This window comes from Anser cygnoides, chromosome 9 (assembly GCF_040182565.1).
Source record: "Anser cygnoides isolate HZ-2024a breed goose chromosome 9, Taihu_goose_T2T_genome, whole genome shotgun sequence".
Taxonomy (NCBI): Eukaryota; Metazoa; Chordata; class Aves; order Anseriformes; family Anatidae; genus Anser; species Anser cygnoides.
This window is the reverse complement of record NC_089881.1, coordinates 24,865,231-24,883,408: the sequence shown is the minus strand read 5'-3', so window position 1 is coordinate 24,883,408 and position 18,178 is coordinate 24,865,231. Positions and strand designations below refer to the sequence as shown.

Genomic DNA, 18,178 nt, shown 5'->3' with positions numbered 1-18,178 from the left:
TCATAAATGTTCTCTTAGCTCCTCTTTTACTACTGCTTTAGCGTTATCATTTCTGATGTCTGACAATTGCATTTTGTGATCTTATAAAATATGCCTGTCGATTCTTAGAATTTTTTAAGGAAAAATAAGCTAAATAATATATGCATAGGAAATTTTATTCTTGGTTTTTTTTTTTTTTTTCCCCATGGACATTGTTCTTTTATCTCCTTTTTTAAGACAGCTCATTGTCATTCACTACTTGCTTTTTCAGTTAGTAGCATTTCATTATAGCCTTACAGGATATGCTTGTAAATTCTTACAGTTTTAAAGGAAAAAAAATTTTTTAAAAAAAAGCAAGCCAACAAACAAACAAGCAAACAAAAACAAAAAAGTATAATGTCCTGAAAGACAATATTATTTAAAGAATTTTTACCTACCAGAACATATTTAGATGTGCAGCTAGGCAGATCAAGAAGTATAACCCCAGGAATATTTACTGTATTATCAATAAATTTGCACAGTTCTACATCTGCCGTTTCTCAGCATTATTACTTACCCCAGTTTTATCACATAGACGTAAAGTATGAAAAGACCCCACAGCAAATAATTCTCCATCCCCAGACCAAGCAATGGATGTTATAGGATATTCATGGGGCTGTGAGCTGTACAGTAGATGCCCATAACTGTCCCATACCTTAAAAAAATATATTAAAAACGTTATATGACCACACCTTGCATGCACCTCTATGTATTCTAGACCTAACCCTCACAATTACAAAAGTTAGAGCAATACAGTCTCCTAGTTACTTTAGTGTGCTGTTGTGTAACTGGAAAAAAAAAAAAAATCACACATCGTATTATAGTTCATCTTTCATTATAGGCTGCTCCTAATCAATATTGGTTAGTTTAATGCAATGGACTTGACTTTGCTGCTATGGCAAATATTACATTATTCTCTATATAAAATATTTTGATATAATGAGTTTTGTTTCCTGTACTTTACTGTAAGTCTGTAACATAACGACAAGGTTTATTTTATTTGCACTTGCTTCCCAAAAATGCAAGGTACTCCTCAAATTTCTAGACCAAACAGATTTTCTCACTGAATGTAACCACTAGAAGACCAAGAAGTCAATTAATAGCATCAAGTCATTTGCAGTGGCTTTACCTCCTCTAATTTTGTCATTACTCCTTTCAGATATGTCAAATATGTCATAGGTTAGGTTACATTATTCCAAGTACTCATTTTTACAGTTCTACGTATTTTCCTGTAGGAGTTTATTTCAGTTGCATTTTACTAATTTTTGTTCTAGCATACCTTTTCAGACACGCTTCTAATTTTATGCTACTAGACAGAGTGAGGCTTAAAAATAATGTAAATAGAGTAACAAGTTTTTCTTGAAAACTGAAAGCCTTCTCATTTAATTTTGAGCTTCTCAGTGGTATTAAGATTAGAAAACTTCAGAATGCCTACAAATATGTTTTGGATAATTTAGTTTCCCCTAAAAAGTTAACCAGTACACACCTTATATTTACAATCTTCACCTGCAGAAAGAATAAGTTCATTGACTGAGTTCCAGTCAGTTTTTAAAATAAGGCCATCGTGGGCTTTCCACTGAAACAGAAAAACAAAACAAAAACATAAATGCAACAAGTCTGAGAATTTCTATGTTTAATACTTACCATTAATTATCATTTAGTAGCATTCACACACTCCAGTGTAGATCAAGGTTTCCAACAATACAAATGCACGGGCTTATTCTCTTCTGTAGAAGAATAAATTAAAGACAGCCTGGAACAAGGCCGAATGAAAGCCTAACAATCTGCACGAAAAGAACGTTCCAGAGGACTGCTGCTGTATCTTTCAGCCTTTTTCTAACAAATAGAAAGGGAAAGGCTCTTGCATCTTTCTGCTTCCTCCTTGTTCATTTCTGTAAACTAAAAATTATTTGACAATTTCTATTGTGGATATTCTTCAGGCACGTGATTAAGCATTTCCCTTTTTGTAAATACTTTCTCTCTCTCTCTCAAAAAAGGAAGTTTTAGTTGAAATAGGAGGTGGACAGAAAAAAAGAGCCACATGCATGCTGCCTGGAAAATTTTAGCACAAACGTTCAATGTTTGGCAAAGCTATAGATAACTGAAAAGAGTTTTCACATGGGAAGTGAGACCTTAATGTATTAATGATACCTGTAAAACTTTAACATTTGGTTGGAGAGGTTTAATAATCAGCTGCTTTCCTGAAGTATAGAGAACCTTTTCAGAATCAGGTCCCCAGGCTACTGAGTACACCGGTGTTCCTGTAGACACAAAGAAAACATTTCTTATGACTTAACTGATCAAATTATGCAGAAACTGCAACAGCCACTTCAAACTGGTTACTTCAAATCACACATCAAAGATTCAGGAGTAGCAGAAAGCCAGCCTACAGGCAACCATTTGTCCTCCACATGTGTCTGTCTGCACTCACAGCCACGTTTACTGGTTCACTTCATGTTTTAGACAGCCATAGGAACAGCAGTAACATGGACACGACCCCGAAAACCAGCCCTGAGGACCTTCAGCTCGCACTGCGCAGCCTTCCCGCACTCCTCGAGGGAACAAAAATACACGGAGTGAAGCCCTGGCAAATCCACTCGAGAAATGAACACCTACCACTTTCAGTTGGACCACTCTAAAACTGACCTCTGAACAAAACATCTACACTTACAAAAATATATAAATAATTGATGGCTTTTCCAATGCTACACCTGGGTTACAGAAAAATGTATACGGATTTATTACTGTTGTAGGCAGTTTTGTATTGCACCAAAAATATTTTTTAAGATGCCCAGGATCCATAAAGAATCCTCTAACATAACACATTTTTTTTGGTTTGCTGCACTTATAAAACAAGCAAGCGTTGCACATACAAGCAGCTTACAAAATCAAATGACAAAAGATAACACTAGAAAGAGTGGCCTGCAGACTTCATAGATTTTTCCCAATTAACTGATTTTTTTTTCAGGTTGAAAACTCCACAACGAGGTATCTGGAATCAAACTGACTGTTCTGTTTTAAACACATGTTATGTTACAGCTTTTAAATGACCTTTTTTGAAAATAGAAGAAAGTGAAAAATTGCACTGAAAAAGCATCCAGGAAAAAAAAAAATCAGACTTGCCAACTATGCAAATATTTTCCGTAGTACTTGACAGGATTAGTCTCCCCTCAAGAAGAATCAAAGTATTACCGTGCTTGATTCCTTGCAAATAGAAGTAAAAAAAATAAGTAAAGAGCATGTCCAAACGTTTGTTTCTATCACAGCAAAAGCCCTGTAGCAATGAGCAGCAAGTTTCAGCACAGCCTCAACAGTACAAGGCATGGAAACTGTGCATATAAAAGTGCAGGGAGACGGACTGGGCAGTAATTCCCTGTCAGATCATTGTTCCTTTTTGTAAGACTTGCTTCAGCATCTTCTGAAATGGGAAAGAGAAGCCTTATTTCACGCCTGTTTTTCACCTACTGACTGAACATCCTCACTGGCAGAAATAAGGCCCTTGAAGACGGGTTCGATTGCCTAAAATTCTACCTGAGAAATAAGAAACCTCAGAAAGAGTAGTTGTTACAAGCTAAATATTTGTATTTGATGACTTCATAATTTTAGAAGAGGAACACAGAAAGCAATTCTCCTGAATTCTCAGAAATCTGCACTTCTTAGGGATTCCTGCATATTTTAGCTGATAACTAATTATCAAGTTGATCAAATGAATTAATATTGAGTAAATAAACCATTTTTAGTATAGCTATCATTTATGGTAATTAAAAAAAACAAAGGCCTGAGAAATGTTCGTAGGCAGTAAACTTTCCAAATATACTTCTGGCAATTATGCTCCATTTCAAAAAACAAATGACTTAGGTATTACCTCTTAACGGGAATATTTTGAGATTTAGACAGCTAAGTAATTGAACTGACATATCGACTTTCTTAAAATCATCTAATATCGTACCACTTCGGTCTTCAGATGTTCTCTCTGAAGAGAAAAAGGTTTTATTATGGCAACGTCAATTCAACACACTAAACTTGATTCGAGCTTCCACATACTCAAAAGTCTAAACTGCAAGTGATGTCATTGTTCCTGAATATTTCTGTACCTTGCACATTTGCTTTTATGAAGTCATTTATTCTATGTTACTTGGAAATATAGGATGATGTAATTTTTGTTGTCAACCATGATAGGAGTCAACTCAGAAACATACAGCATGCATTAAGCAAATCTGGCACTAGCTATTATCCTACTGGCAGCAATCTATGCTTAAAATGACAAATTCTGTCACCAGCTGCACAGAAATTCTAAATAAACTAATTTTTGTCCTGCTCTGATGCTGATTTAACAATCAGAAGACTTTTAGATTTAAACCAAATGTTTAACTTTTTTATGATGGCTGACTACTTAACCACAATTTCCAGGGCTTAACAGCAGGAGCTAAGTTAACTCATTTCCTTCTGCACTTAACAAGAACTTGGTTGGGAAAAGACTGCCAACACATTGCACTGCTGTGCAGAGAAAAGTTCAGCAGGACAGAAACTGCAGTGAATTGTACTGGTGATAAACAGCTTGAGGACAAAGTACTGTGACAAAAGATGTGATAAAAGCAGACAAGGTGGACTAAGGGAAGATCCGAAGGAGGAGTATCAGCACGAAGCATGCAGGGTGGGCTTCTTCACATCTCAGTGTTCTTCTCGCAGATGTTAATCCCCAGCGATTCATCCCAGCGGCCACTGTGTGTAGCAGAGAAGGAGCTAAGGTTGAGTGCCAGAGTGATGGAGCAGCCACTCAGACGCTTTCAGCCACAGCAGATACTTTGGTATGTACAACAGCAAGTCTGTGTGAGACCTCTCCCATTCACAGGAGTAGAAATATAATTCATACAACGTATGTCTCTATTGCAGCTCTATAATAGGAGTGTCATTTTGAGTACATTTTGAGTACATTTTGAGTACATTTTGTCCCCTAAAAAGTAAGCTCCACTTCATAACACCTTGTAATTAGACTGTTTCCAGTCCAGATGTTGTCAGTTTGCTTCCAGTAGCCAGAAAGGTAAAGGAAGAAGATGAAGATACTCTACAGGTGAAAAAGCGAGCTCGTGCTCAAAGAGCAATACAGCAACGAGAGCAGCACATGATGGCCAAAGGCTGGATGCAGCAGAGGCCGTGGGCTCACACGAACTTGACTCCGTGCATTGGCACAACGGAAGGACACGCGGCCACTGCACTCCGTATAAGTTCCGAAAAAGCAAAAAAAAGGGGAAAATATATGTTCATGTTTTTCTAGTGAATGAAAATCCAAAGATAGAACAGGCACGTAGACCATCAACCAAAGATAAGAGCCTGAAAATTTATTCCTAATACAAAGAGTGGAATGACTAGAATGTTAGTAACAGTAATCCTTGCATTTCTCAAGATTATCGATAAAGAAGTGAAAAATTAGCTCAAACCCAATATAACCCTCTTAAACAACATACACATTTCTGCAGAATCCTATTCTGACCTTAGGTATGTCAGCAGCTTACAGAATGGTCTGTGGGAATCTGATCCTATCACGTTTAAAGGGCTTTGGAGCCTCATAGGTCCTTATCTTAAAACACAAATACATAGATAATTATTTCAAGCAGACCCAATTCTTATAGCGTACCAGAAATTCTAACAAATCAATGGAAATTCAACTTGCATATTTCAAACTAGAATGTCTCTTACTTTAGAATCTACATGAAACCTCAAATAAGCATATAAAAACACAAAAAAAACTTAAAACATATAACTGAAAAATAAAGATGAGTTTGTGCTTCAAGCATTTTTTTCCAAAAGTCACAGTTCAGTTAGCTTACCTTTTTACATTGTAAGCATGAAAAAAAAATATTACATCTGAATATGAACTTCCTCAACAAAATTGAAATACATTTTACATTCACTCCTGTGGTTAAGATGCCTTCAACAGGTTGAAAGAATTTAGATAATTTGTTTTAGAAAGAGATAAGGGTCTGACATTTAACCCAACCCCAGGTGCATGTGGTTTCTTAAAAAATGTCAAAAGGTCACATGATCTCAATGTATGAAGTCTGAAAAACAAAATCTAGCTCAGTATCTTCACTGAAATAGTACAGAAATGTTAGAAATTGTAATTATAAGAAAACAGCATTTCAAAAATACCAAACTGCATTTGTATAAATACGTATTTTCAGCTTGCACTGTTGTATTTTTACAATAATGTAATTTTAAATTGATTTAATAAAAATAACTGAAATGTTCTACTATGCATAGAACTGTAGTTGCAAAGCCAAGATCAAGGTTAGGTCTCCACAGCCCCAGTTCAACAAAGAAATGAAGTACAGGAATGGTTTCACTTCTGTAAGACTGTTTGCATATATTAAATTAGTTACTGGGTTAAATAGGGCTGTTAAGAGTTTTAAAGGGCAGAGGAACTAACCTATATACATTTTGCATCTTTCAAGCATTCTTGCAATGCTCTTAGTAACTTTTTTTTCCTCAGTTTCGCTGTAAGAGTCTGTGGCTTAATATTTAAAACTGATTCTTCTTATTTTTAATTCTTTAGTCTCTCCAGAATCCTTAGCGTGGAACTGAAACTGTTGTCTGAAAATATTGCAACAGTACATTTAATTTTACCTTTTTTTTCTTGAAAAATATCTTATTGAAAATTCAAGCTACACAGTTTTTCCTTTAAATTTATCATATAAAAACAACAGTTTGGAGGGAGGGATCGAATACAAACCATTTCAGATGAAAAGCAAATGTTAAAAAAAAAAAAAAAAAACAGGAAAACTGGAATCTAAAACAAACTATTTCATACTCAGAACTTCTAATCACAGTTCAGTAATAAAAATTAAACATATTTTTGCCATTTTCCTTACATCTTAGCAATTTATCCAGCCCAAGACAAAACAAAAGGCAAACACCCACTGAGAAACTTCTACAGGTTGTAGTTAGCATGTCAGTAGGAAAAGGTGATTGTGCTCTATCCTGAAAAAAAATAATCACTTGACAAAAAATTCATAAGAGATATGATATTCAAAAAAAGACAAAACGGATAATAGAAGCTCTTCTTCATTGCAGAGAAGCTCCTGCTTTGAAAATATTTGCTGAAAAATGCCATGATTTATCTTTAATTTTAGTGAAGATTACCTGGGCATAAAGATCATTAACCAAACCAGGCTTAGGGTCTGTTATTTAAATATATTTTAGATGCCTCAAATTTAAAGTTCTAACTGAACTTTAAGAAAATTAACTTACCTTGCTGAGCTAACGTGGATCTCAGCATTCCACTTTTAGACCAGATTTTCACTTGCCCATCTTCACCAACTGAAAAGTTATCACAGAAATCAACTTAAAAGCAGTAATAAGTCTAACAATCGTGGCAGTTGTAAACTTACGGCATTTATTGGGAGGTACTGAAGTTAAAATAAGCCTGGATCTTTACACAAGTAATATAGTTTTTACATAGTCTTCCTAACATGCAAATAGATAGTATTTTAAAGAAAAATATTTAAGTCCTTTTCTACTGTTATCAACAAGTCTCTTCCTCTCCTGAAACTCCTTATGGTCTTATCTGAAGCTGCTCCTAGCAAGAGAAAGTCCATCCCTATTCAAGCACTCTAAGTTACGTATTTGTTATTTAGCATTGCTAGTAGTCTGCATCTATTTACAGTTCAATGTCCCAGAGGCTGATTAAATGAATCTCTTAAGAGTCCAAAGAGAGAAGGCGCAGATTTTAAGTATTAAACTGGAGGCTTCACAGTTGATAAATGGTGAAACTGAAGATAACTGGGGGCTCAATTTGGAAGGCTTAAATTTCATAACATAACTGCATGCTACCAAGAAACTTAATTTACTTATCAAAACTCTTATATGCTATACAGCAGATTTAGTTATGTACATATAAAAGAACAGAGATTTTCTAAGGTGTTATCATATTTAAAATGCACAGTTCTTTGCCTTTATTTAAATCCCCCTGATTCGACTGATCGGGAAAAAGGTGCACCTGGACCCTTGATGCCATTCTTTCTTTTGAAGATAATTTACTTCCAGACTTCAGGTTTTTATATATGGAAGATTTACCTCTTAGATAGTATTAAAAGTGTAACAAACACTATGAAAAAAAATCCTGTGCCCATTTGATACTGTAAAAATAGAGCCATAAAGGACATTTTAACTGATACAGTATCACCAACGATTCTCTATTCAACTCTGTTGTTGCAGGAGAAGAGTGGTTGACCTCAGAGTATGCTATTTGGATGTGGAGGTGAATTCACACATTCCCCATAAGCATCATGCAGTTTTTCAAAAAAATAAATAAATAAAAAATAGAAAGGCAAGTTTGACTTTTTCTTTGGAGAACTTCCTGAGGCAAATTTGCCTTTAAAAAGAACAATATTTCTATTCCTCTGGGATTTAAGAGGAACATGCCAGACGGAGTCCCTTAAAGCACCATTTTAGAGACAGACTGAGTCTGGAAACAAGCAGATCCAAAATTATCTTCAGTACTTCTGGACTGAGTTGGATCTTGTCCAAAGAAATCAGCTGTGCTAGATCAACAGGAGGCTGCAGAAAATTCTGACACCAGCAGAAATCAAGGAGAAGTCTATCACAGGAAACATAATTAGCTTCCCCTTAACATCAAGATAGGTTTTCTTGAGGAAAGTGACAAAAGCAATTAATTACCAAAAGATTTAGGGGAAAAAAAGACACGTAGAGATGCAGACACCAGGAGATCACTCTTCCAGCACCGACAGAGAAAAGAATTAGACAGCAGCTAGACTGCGCCACTCCAAACAGTCAAGGAAGAGCTGCACAGGAACATCGAAGATGCTCATGAGGCCTCAGTAAACTTTGCTGGCCCAAAAGCTCCAATGACATGTGCAGGTATAAACGTGCCAACTTAGCGACCTTTTTTTTTTTTTTTTAACAGACAAGAAAAAAACACACAAGTATTCTCCTTTACGAAGTACTCAATATTTACAAAAGCCTCTAAGCATTGATATTAAAAACATTTACTTTCAAGTAAATAGGATAACTTCTAATAAACAGCATCACAATAAAACAGAAATGTTTTTTTACTCACTTTTGTATTAAGGTAGCGAATCATATTCTAAAACAGCATTGATCAAACAGCACAAAATTAATTTATATTAAACAAAGTGATAATACCTCGAGTGATAACAAAGACTTAAAAAAAAAGCAACTTATTTTGGCACACTTTACTTGTTACTGATTTTGTGTTTCCATTTCCCCCCTTTCTCACAAGGGAGAGAATTTCAAGCTAGACCACTATGTGAACACTTTAATAGACTCAGTTTTATTCATTCAAATTCAATATAAGAAGAATACCTGCCAGAAATCTGGGACTACATCTTTTAAATATATGTCAGGGATTAAGCTATGTTTCCAAAACATTTTGTTGGGTTTATCCTATAGCGTAAAGCTCATGCTCTACACATTTTATTACGCACTAATGTTTCATAAATTTTAATACTACATTTTTGTACCCTTTCACTTCTTCATGGCATATCATCTACGTATATGAAAAAAAAAAACAAACGGCTTTATTTTGAGAGCTCTCTTCTGTTATTTCAGTTTTCAAACCACTTCATTTCCTCAGGAGCGCTTACCTGTGGCCAGCGCTGTTCCCTCGGAATTCCACCTTCCTGCAAGCACGGCTCCGCAGTGGGCTTCCACGCTTTTCTCTACTCTTCCCGATTTGGAAATTAAGTGGAACTTCCCTAAACGAAAGTTCAATACAGAAATTGAGTACCTATTTTTGCAAATCGGTGTTTATTTTGTTCTCTTCTGTTAACAATGCACACGCAGAACGAGATGAAGAAACCAACAGAAACAAGAACAGAAAGCGCAATTACATTGTTCACAACTATGATTAGCCCAAACAAATGAACTTTTGCAGAAGAAACATTTGTAAACTAGCTAAAACATGTTTTTTTTTCCCCTTTTGGTATACGTAATCTTTGTTTTGCCTACTCATTTTGCTTGTGCCCCTCTAAAGTGTGCGCGTTTCTCTGGGGACGCAGCCGCCTGCTGTTATTTCATTGTCCGAAAGCTAACAAACAGAGGTACGCACGCTGCAGCTCAGCAGAGTCCTTGGGTTTTCTTTTTTTTTAAGATCTGAAAAATCACTCAACACCAAAAGGATAATGGAAAAGCTCCTACAATCTGACCATCAGCGAGCGCGTTTCTCTGAGGAAGTCCTACTGCTTGCATTATGGGGCTGTTATGGAAATTCACAGAAGCCAAAAAACAAAGCTATTAATGATTTCAACAGAAGCATGAGGAAGTCTTTCTTTCCAAATGAGGGATGTTGCTTAAATCCAGGAAGATCAAATTTAAACTGGACCAAAGAGCAGACAAAGGAGGGCTTGGAAACATGTGGCAGAACAAATGTGTGGCTTAGAATAGTTCAGCAACTCAAATTAACTACTTTAAAACCAAAACTCTTTTAAAATTATTTTATCTAATATCTGCCAGTAAGCCCCTAAAAGCTATTTTCAGCGTGAGCAGAATTCTTTGAAATAAACACTACACGGCTACCTCACACCAAGCGCACGCAAATGCTCCGTCACTTCAGATGGGATCAGTTTTCCGTTAATAACATACACATATGAGCCTCCTGCTTGGGAGTATGAATTATAGGACAGGCCACACCTGGTCTGGTTAAATAGTGGGATCCCAGAACGTATTGAGAAAACACAGAGAGAAATGGGGGGCATATTTTGAGTTAAGAACGGCGTGGAAATAAGTGCCCAAAGGTATTTTCGTTGGTCATTGCCCTTATGACAAGCTTGAGGGAGAGGAATGGATAAAAAGAAGGCAGCTTAACCTGCCAAAATGAGGTATCTCCTGTGCAGAAGAACTAGATACCTAGCTGGAACTACAATATTGACATCAGCAAAAAGACCCTTCAGCAGTCACCAGCTAATGGGAAAGCTTCCAGAGCACCGCCGGGCTCAGCGCTCCTTAAGGAAAAGCGCAGAAGTCGGCTGCCTCTTGCCGGAGGTGGAGGAAGGCTCTCTGACCCCAGGGAAGCTGGTAGGGTAGGCTACGGCCCCTGAAGTAACTGGATGATGGAAGCCATCAGCAGAGGTGCCAGGAGCATCTCTAGAAAACCCAGCAGCAGTGAGACAGGGCCCGGCTGAGTGCAGGCAGAGGCGGCCGCGCCACCAGCACGGGCCGGGCCTGGCACAAAGAGCTGGGGGCAGAAAAACAGACTAAAAACCTGTCTATCTTAGTAAAGAAACACGTTATCAAGGCAAGTATGTGTGTGCAGGTGAGAGTGGAGTTAGCTATGAACCACACAGAAAGTAAAACCTTAGACACCACCACTCTAAACACACATTAAAAAAAAAACAAAAACACTTCACCAATCTTGGCTACTGTGCAAGCGGCCTGCGCTTCCAGGAGCCTGAAGTGACTTTTATTGTGTTTTATTTTGCACTTCAATTTAAGAAACAAAACAAAAACAAAACTTGAAAACAAAAGCAGCCTAAAAGCAAACACAAAGCATTCTGGTAGATCTGTCAGTAAATAAACATCAGGCGGACATCAGCGCTCTTCCTAGTATTATTCAAATGAGTACAATTACGCTTTGTCTTCATTTTAAGCATATAAACAAAAAGGCACAAGCATCCAGCCAACTCTCTGCCAATGCAGGATTTCCAAGCTAAGGACTTAATACTGAAGAAAAAGAATGGTTTGTATAAATCAGTTTATTTGAACAGACCATTTTAAAGATCACACACTGAACTACACATTTTGGCTTTTCATTACCACTCAGTAAAGGCCTCGGTACTCCTCTAAGACGCCCCCGCAACCTGACAAAAACCAGGAAACAAACAAACAAAAATCAAAGAACAACAAAAAAATTGACAGTTGGCAAGTGACTGAGTATTTGGGTTTAAGTCACATTATCGGGAAAACAATGGGCCATGTCACTGTACAGGATAAAGCCCTGTGACACTGGGAGGCATTCAACTCGCTGATCCATCTTCTGCACCCCTTCCCGGTCTGCCAGCTCCTACTTTTTCACAAGACATCTTCCAAATAATAAAACGTAGCAATTTGTGGCCTAGTAGGAAAGAATACATTTTCAAATAAAAACAGGTCCATCTTTGGTGCTAAGAATTCATCTGGAAAGAGGATCGTGTGTTTAAAAACTGTTCAGTAATACCTAAGCACAAATCAAAATCTTCAAGGTTGTCATCTTTATTTCTGTAATTTCTTTACTTTTCCAACATGAATTTACAACTTATGATAGTCAAATCAATGCGACTCATTAAATACATTTTTTTCATTGCATTCTTACATGGAAGTTGCTCCAAAAGCAATTTTCAATGGATTTCTCTGCCTTCTTCTCTCTTCTGTTCTTCAATTTAACATTCAAGTAGTAGAGGCTTTCAAATAGAAGTTATTGCCTTCTTATACACAATTAAGAAAGGGAAAATTTTAGCTATATGCTTGGAATAGATAGAAGTGATTCAACTTAACCTTACTTTAAATCTGAGATTTGTAGAATACTGTTCCCTGATTTTTATGAAGTACTGAAGCCAGAAGCTGTCCTCAAGCCTAAAGTGACTCTCCAGTTCTGGAGGAATTTCAAGTGGGAGATTAGCAGCCTATTTAAATACAGAATAAAAAAGATGTATGTTTTGTTCATTACTTTTCACAGACTCTTAAATGCTGACCTAATGCAAAATTATTAATAAAAAAAAGAGTTAAAAAATAGGTCTATTCCCTCATGATTTGTGCTTAATATCCAATATAAAACTGAACATATTCTTTATTTTTGTAAATAAAGTAGTAACATAATCAATGTAAGTAGGAAGTAAAAGAACAATATCCCACAAGAGATGAAACTCAGAAGAACACCCAAGAGGATTAAATTTACATTTGCTCTAATTTCACAAACATCTGGAGTTGAACCAGGAATTAAATGCAACCCTGTAAAGACATTATACTCAATTTCCATCAGATTCAGCAAATCTCCAGGAATCCTTATCACAGAGACGAATTAGCTGCTGCAGGAAAATTGCAGGCTTGACACATAAGGCATGATATATATGTAGTAGCTAAACCAAATTTAAAATTTTACTATTAAAAAAAAAGTAATTCAGAAACAAAACTTGATTATACACTTACAATGCAGTAATTCACTCACACATGCATAAAAAAAACAAACCTTTTCAAGATAAGTTATATCCATTAAAAGTGCTAGGTTACACTAGGAGAAAAACTGAAAATTTCTGCATCAAGATTTATCTCCATTTATTCTTCTCCAAATTAGGTTAGCACTGTTTTTTTTTATTTCTATTTCATTGGGTAAAATTGAACAAAACTATAATTTTTTTTGACTAATACATTTCAGGAACAGTTTTCCAAAAATCAACTTTTCAGGCTGAATTTACCACTCGTTGCTAGGAGCTTACCCCTTAGTCTGAACAACAGCTACTAGGTTAAAAAAAAAAGTCTGTGAGAAAGCAGATAAAGTGCTGACTTATACAAGACAAAAAACATGAATTAATTACGATAAAAATAACTAACTCCATGATTAGCAAAGCTAATCAAATTTTACTGCCTAAGAAGGGAGTCCAGCTGAATCCTCCCAGCATTGCGGGGATGGTGACAACTCTTCCATGTGGACTGTCACCAGCCTGTGCCACAGCTGCCCCCTCGTTATGGCGTTCAGTAATTCAGTGTTTTTTCATCACGTTGCTGCCCCTTTCCATAAAAATTGTAGGGATGGAGGGCACTCTGTCTCTCTGGAGCTAGCTCCAAAGTTATTGATTACCTGGCAGCAAGCCCCCTCCGAGTCTGACCATGGAGTCCCACTTTCTTTCTTTTCTTAGGGAACAGGGAAAAAAGTTTCTAGGTCAGTTTTTTCATTCAGTTTTGTTTAAATTTAGACTCGAAGCTTATATACAAATTGGGATTTACTCTATTCAGTTTAATAAAAACTACACCCTATCTTCCTTATGCAATATCCTATGTTACCCTCCTACCTCAGGGTGTCCACTGCTCTGTACAACCTTCTGTCACCCGAGAAACAAGACAGGCCAGGAGACTGCAGACTTTGAATGGACAGTACCTATTCCAGCTGTAACACCGTTAAGGTGATAAGCCTTAGGAATGTGCCGAGAACTGTACAATCCAAAGGGCCTATGTGTTTGTAAAAAGAAAAAAAAAAATCCCACTGAGCAATAAAAAAAATCCCTCTGCAAGTTGGCAGAGGCAGCCAAATCAGTTCATACTGCATGCAAGAAACAGCTGCATTAAAAGAAAGTGAAAGTTAATCAAGCTGATCTCCAGAAGCTGGACAATGACAGTTTACAGACTCTCAAGTGCATATGGATTCTGAGACAGTGTTACATGATTGTTTACATGTTTTATAAAAAAAAAAATCCCCCCCCCCCCCCCCCCCCCACCTTTTTTAAATATGGAAGAGACAGCATTCTTCCTGGCCCTTTTGTCTCTATTCCTTGCAGCTGAAATCTTTACGAAGTACTCCAACATTAGCTAGAATCCCAAAATGACAACTTTAGGCTAGACAGAATACGTTTGGTAAAAGTTACAAATGAACAAAAAAAGTTATCAAGGAAAATGCAGATCAAGATTAAGGGACTGGTTTAGAATTTGTTGGTCAGACAACTAAAATCTCGTGCAGCAACAAGAATCATCTGCTAGGCTGCAAGAACCCCTCACTATAAACCCCTACAATTGATTTAAGTCACTTAGAGTAATCCCAACCTCTAAGAATTAAGTGACAGCCTTAAAAAGTCCTAACAAATCCCAGATAAGATTCGGGGCCCTACCTATACATGATGTTATTCGTGACTCTTTATTGCTAACGGGTAGCTCTGTTGCAGTTCAATTAACCCACTTGCAGGAGAAGGGCACCCCTACCTACTAGACGCTACATCAACTAGAACTGCTACCTTACCTAAATTTGCAAGGGGTATAGACTAAAGCATGTCAGAAGGGATGCTACCAGAACATGCTTTTTTCATTTTTTATTTAAGATTTCTGAAAAAAATAAAACCAGATTTTCAACCTTTCAATTAATCTATGGATACAATTTATTTTTCCTCATGTATCTTACTGATACAAAACCCAGAGGAAAATGAGAGAAAAAAAATTGCATACCGGACTTAAGTCATCTTTTTCATGAAGGTATTTGTAGCCCTCATCTACATATCAAATACCTTGAAGAGATCTTGGCCTCCAGTCTGTGAACTGAACTCTCATCCTTCCTTATTGTAAAGTGCAACCATTGCTAGCAGCCAGAGAAATTGACAAAATTTCATGCAAGGAATCAATTTTCCCTGCCTTCTTCAAGCAGGTGTTATCTCTCCCCATCCATACAGAAAGCCACGGTGGACACACCAGCTCCGGCCTGCTAATGCCCAGTAACAAACCCTCTGTTCCCTACCAGGCTCGCTGGGAAGCTAGGCACACAGGCAGCCCTCACAAAGGAAACATACTAGACCCACAAATCCAAGGTTCTGGCCACAACCCGGGCAGAAGTTAACTGGAAATCATCCACCAGCCCCACTGAAACCATCAACAGGTCCCCGTGAAAGCGATCGATAAGGTCAGGGACTGATGGCCATTATTATTCTGATGGAAACTCTACAATTGACCACGATCTGTTCTGCCTGAAAGAGCTGGCAGGGATTTAAAGCAGCGAAGTGCTTTGAGTTCACTGCTGAGAAACTCCCATCGCTGCCGTTTGTGTCGGAACGCAGCTTTACCACCAAGACCTCTGACAGCTGGCAGAAGAATATGAACTCAGTTTAGTAGATTCGTGTGATCTGCTTCTTTGTGCACATAATTAACGCTGTCAGCGCGACAGTTAGTTGACTTATTCTGAAACCTTTCACTGCATTTTCAACAGATTAAAACAAAGGTACAAGATGTTAGGATCTATGTAAGGACTGCCCAACTTCTGCAAACGAGTCACAGAGCTTTTCCAAGTCCCCCATTCGCCACGTTCTTGGATGTACCACAAGGAAGTGTTAGAAACCCTTCCCAAACTAACATCCCATCAGCAGGCTCGTGGTCAATAACAAGGTCAATGTAAGATAAAATAAAAGCAGATTTCATAAAGGATCAAACACCTTGCAGTCTTAGTTTTAAAACTGACAGGTTCAGGAAGAAACACCCTAGTCTAAATTACTGGCTTTCCACACCGTAGGTTCTTTACAGCAGAAATAAAAAGGGGGTGGATGAAAATTTCTCTTTGCTGTTATTTTTCATATTTTCTTTTAAAAAAATGTAGAATCCAAGTGTTTTACTTAACGAAGAAAAGGGATAAGAGAAGAAGAGAAAGGGAAAATATATGCAGAAAACTGTCAATGGCATGGATCATAATCCCAATTGCAGCACCAGGAAGAAAGGAGACAAGTCTGACATGACTTGAATGGACTGCTTCATAATAAATGTAAAATAATAATGAAACTAGTTACCTAAGATTTCTTCACTGAAACAGGGATATGAAAAATTTGCCATCATACAGGAAAAATTTTTGACTGTGTTTAAGTTGGACAAAAATTAACGTCTCTTTGGGGAGGAAGAAAGAAAACAAGCAATCATCAAACCTCCTGGCTCCCGCTTCCCTTGCACAAAGCAGAATCCGCGCACTGGAATACAGTCACTACTGTCATAAAGTCCAGTCCGGTACACGACTACACTGGAGACACAGCAGCACACAGCAGATATGTGTGTATACACGTCTGCCACCATAGCAGACACACAGACTAGTCTTACAGATCTGATGACAGCCAGAACTAGCTACTTCAGAGGGATATTCAAGACTCCAGAGAAAGCAGATACGAGACGTGTTCTTGTAGTATGTCCAAGATATAGCCTACGTTGATATTAAACATAACAATTAAGCAATTTTGGTATCTTCTGTTTTGATAGCTGTAAGTGATCTGGGATCTATGTTGGTGAGTAGTCCAGACATATTTAAAGCTACTGGATAATGAAATAGACAAATGGGAAACGAGCTGCGAAATATGACAGAATTTAACTTTACGTATACAATTATGTATCTGCTGACAGAAGTATGTCTAATAATGTTGTATCAGTGAAAACTATACTAATACAATGTATTAATTTTGAAACATCTATTTTATTACATCAGTGCAACTCCTATATAGGTATTTGAAATTGTTTTATTGAAGATTATTTACATGCAAATAATTCTGTGAGTGTTTGTGACATAAGCACAAAGTGGTATAACATTATAAGTATTTTTAATTGACTTACCATCAGAACTTGTAAGAACAAAGCTCTCAGCATGGGACTGCTTCTTCCCACCTACGCTTCTGGGAAGCCAGTGAAGATCTATGGGATAAGTATCATCTGGGAGTTTCACTACTCGGGTAGTCTCACTAGTTAAAAGGTTCCATTTCATAATTTGGTGGTCATCACTGCAGGAATATAGCTCATCAGCTGTAGTCCATCCCACACAGCTAACTAGTTCCTTATGTATAATTAAATTAAGGAAATCTGAAAATTTTAATCATTAAAAATGGACACAATATCTCAGTACAGTAACATTATTTTCATAAGATTACATGAAATGTTTCGTATATAGGAAATATAATTCTTCATTTTTTTCTTTGCTCTTTTGTATCAAGGAAAGAGATGATAGAAATTCACCAGGATATAAAGCAGACAAGCCATATCATGCAAAAATAGAATTACTATGATATATATTTATTTATTGAAACATTGCAGAACTGTTGGGTTACACCTGTACAGCATCTTAGTGAACAATACAAGTGCAAATCGCCCTGTTATTGTTCACATCAACACACGTGGTGTTGGTTTATTAACACCACAATGTATTTAAACTGTTGACATATTTGTTAAGAAATGTAATATCACACTTTTGTTTATATCTGCTATGTGTGCATCCTCTTACAAGCAAGCATATAATATCACTACTCCTATTTACTGCCTTGGAAAGATTTAACATCACTACAAACAGGAAAGAAAAACTCAAAAGTTAGTAGCAAAACATTGACAGCTTCTGAAGAATGTTCCACATCTCTTAAAACATTGCCCTTAAAGACTGTACTAGATGGTGAGATTAAAAAAAAGAGACCTGCAATTTACAAATATTTTACTACAAGGT

The 18,178-nt window shown here is 36.9% G+C and overlaps 1 protein-coding gene across 4 annotated transcripts in view; it reads right to left on the bottom strand.

Annotated features, from left to right (window-relative positions):
- IFT80 (intraflagellar transport 80) overlaps positions 1-18,178 on the bottom strand; it is a 47,374-nt gene that overhangs the window by 26,853 nt on the left and 2,343 nt on the right. For 2 of the 4 annotated variants that reach the window (XM_067002079.1, XM_067002080.1), the window contains 6 exons: positions 17,305-17,527; positions 9,642-9,752; positions 7,267-7,335; positions 2,170-2,279; positions 1,505-1,594; positions 536-673 (listed from right to left, as the gene is read on the bottom strand). In XM_067002079.1, coding sequence (XP_066858180.1) covers positions 536-673; positions 1,505-1,594; positions 2,170-2,279; positions 7,267-7,335; positions 9,642-9,752; positions 17,305-17,527 — 741 coding nt within the window. Of the gene's footprint in view, positions 1-535; positions 674-1,504; positions 1,595-1,662; positions 1,746-2,169; positions 2,280-7,266; positions 7,336-9,641; positions 9,753-10,005; positions 10,027-17,304; positions 17,528-18,178 lie in introns of those variants that run through there. The other 2 variants (XM_067002081.1, XM_067002082.1) reach the window with 2 other exon arrangements.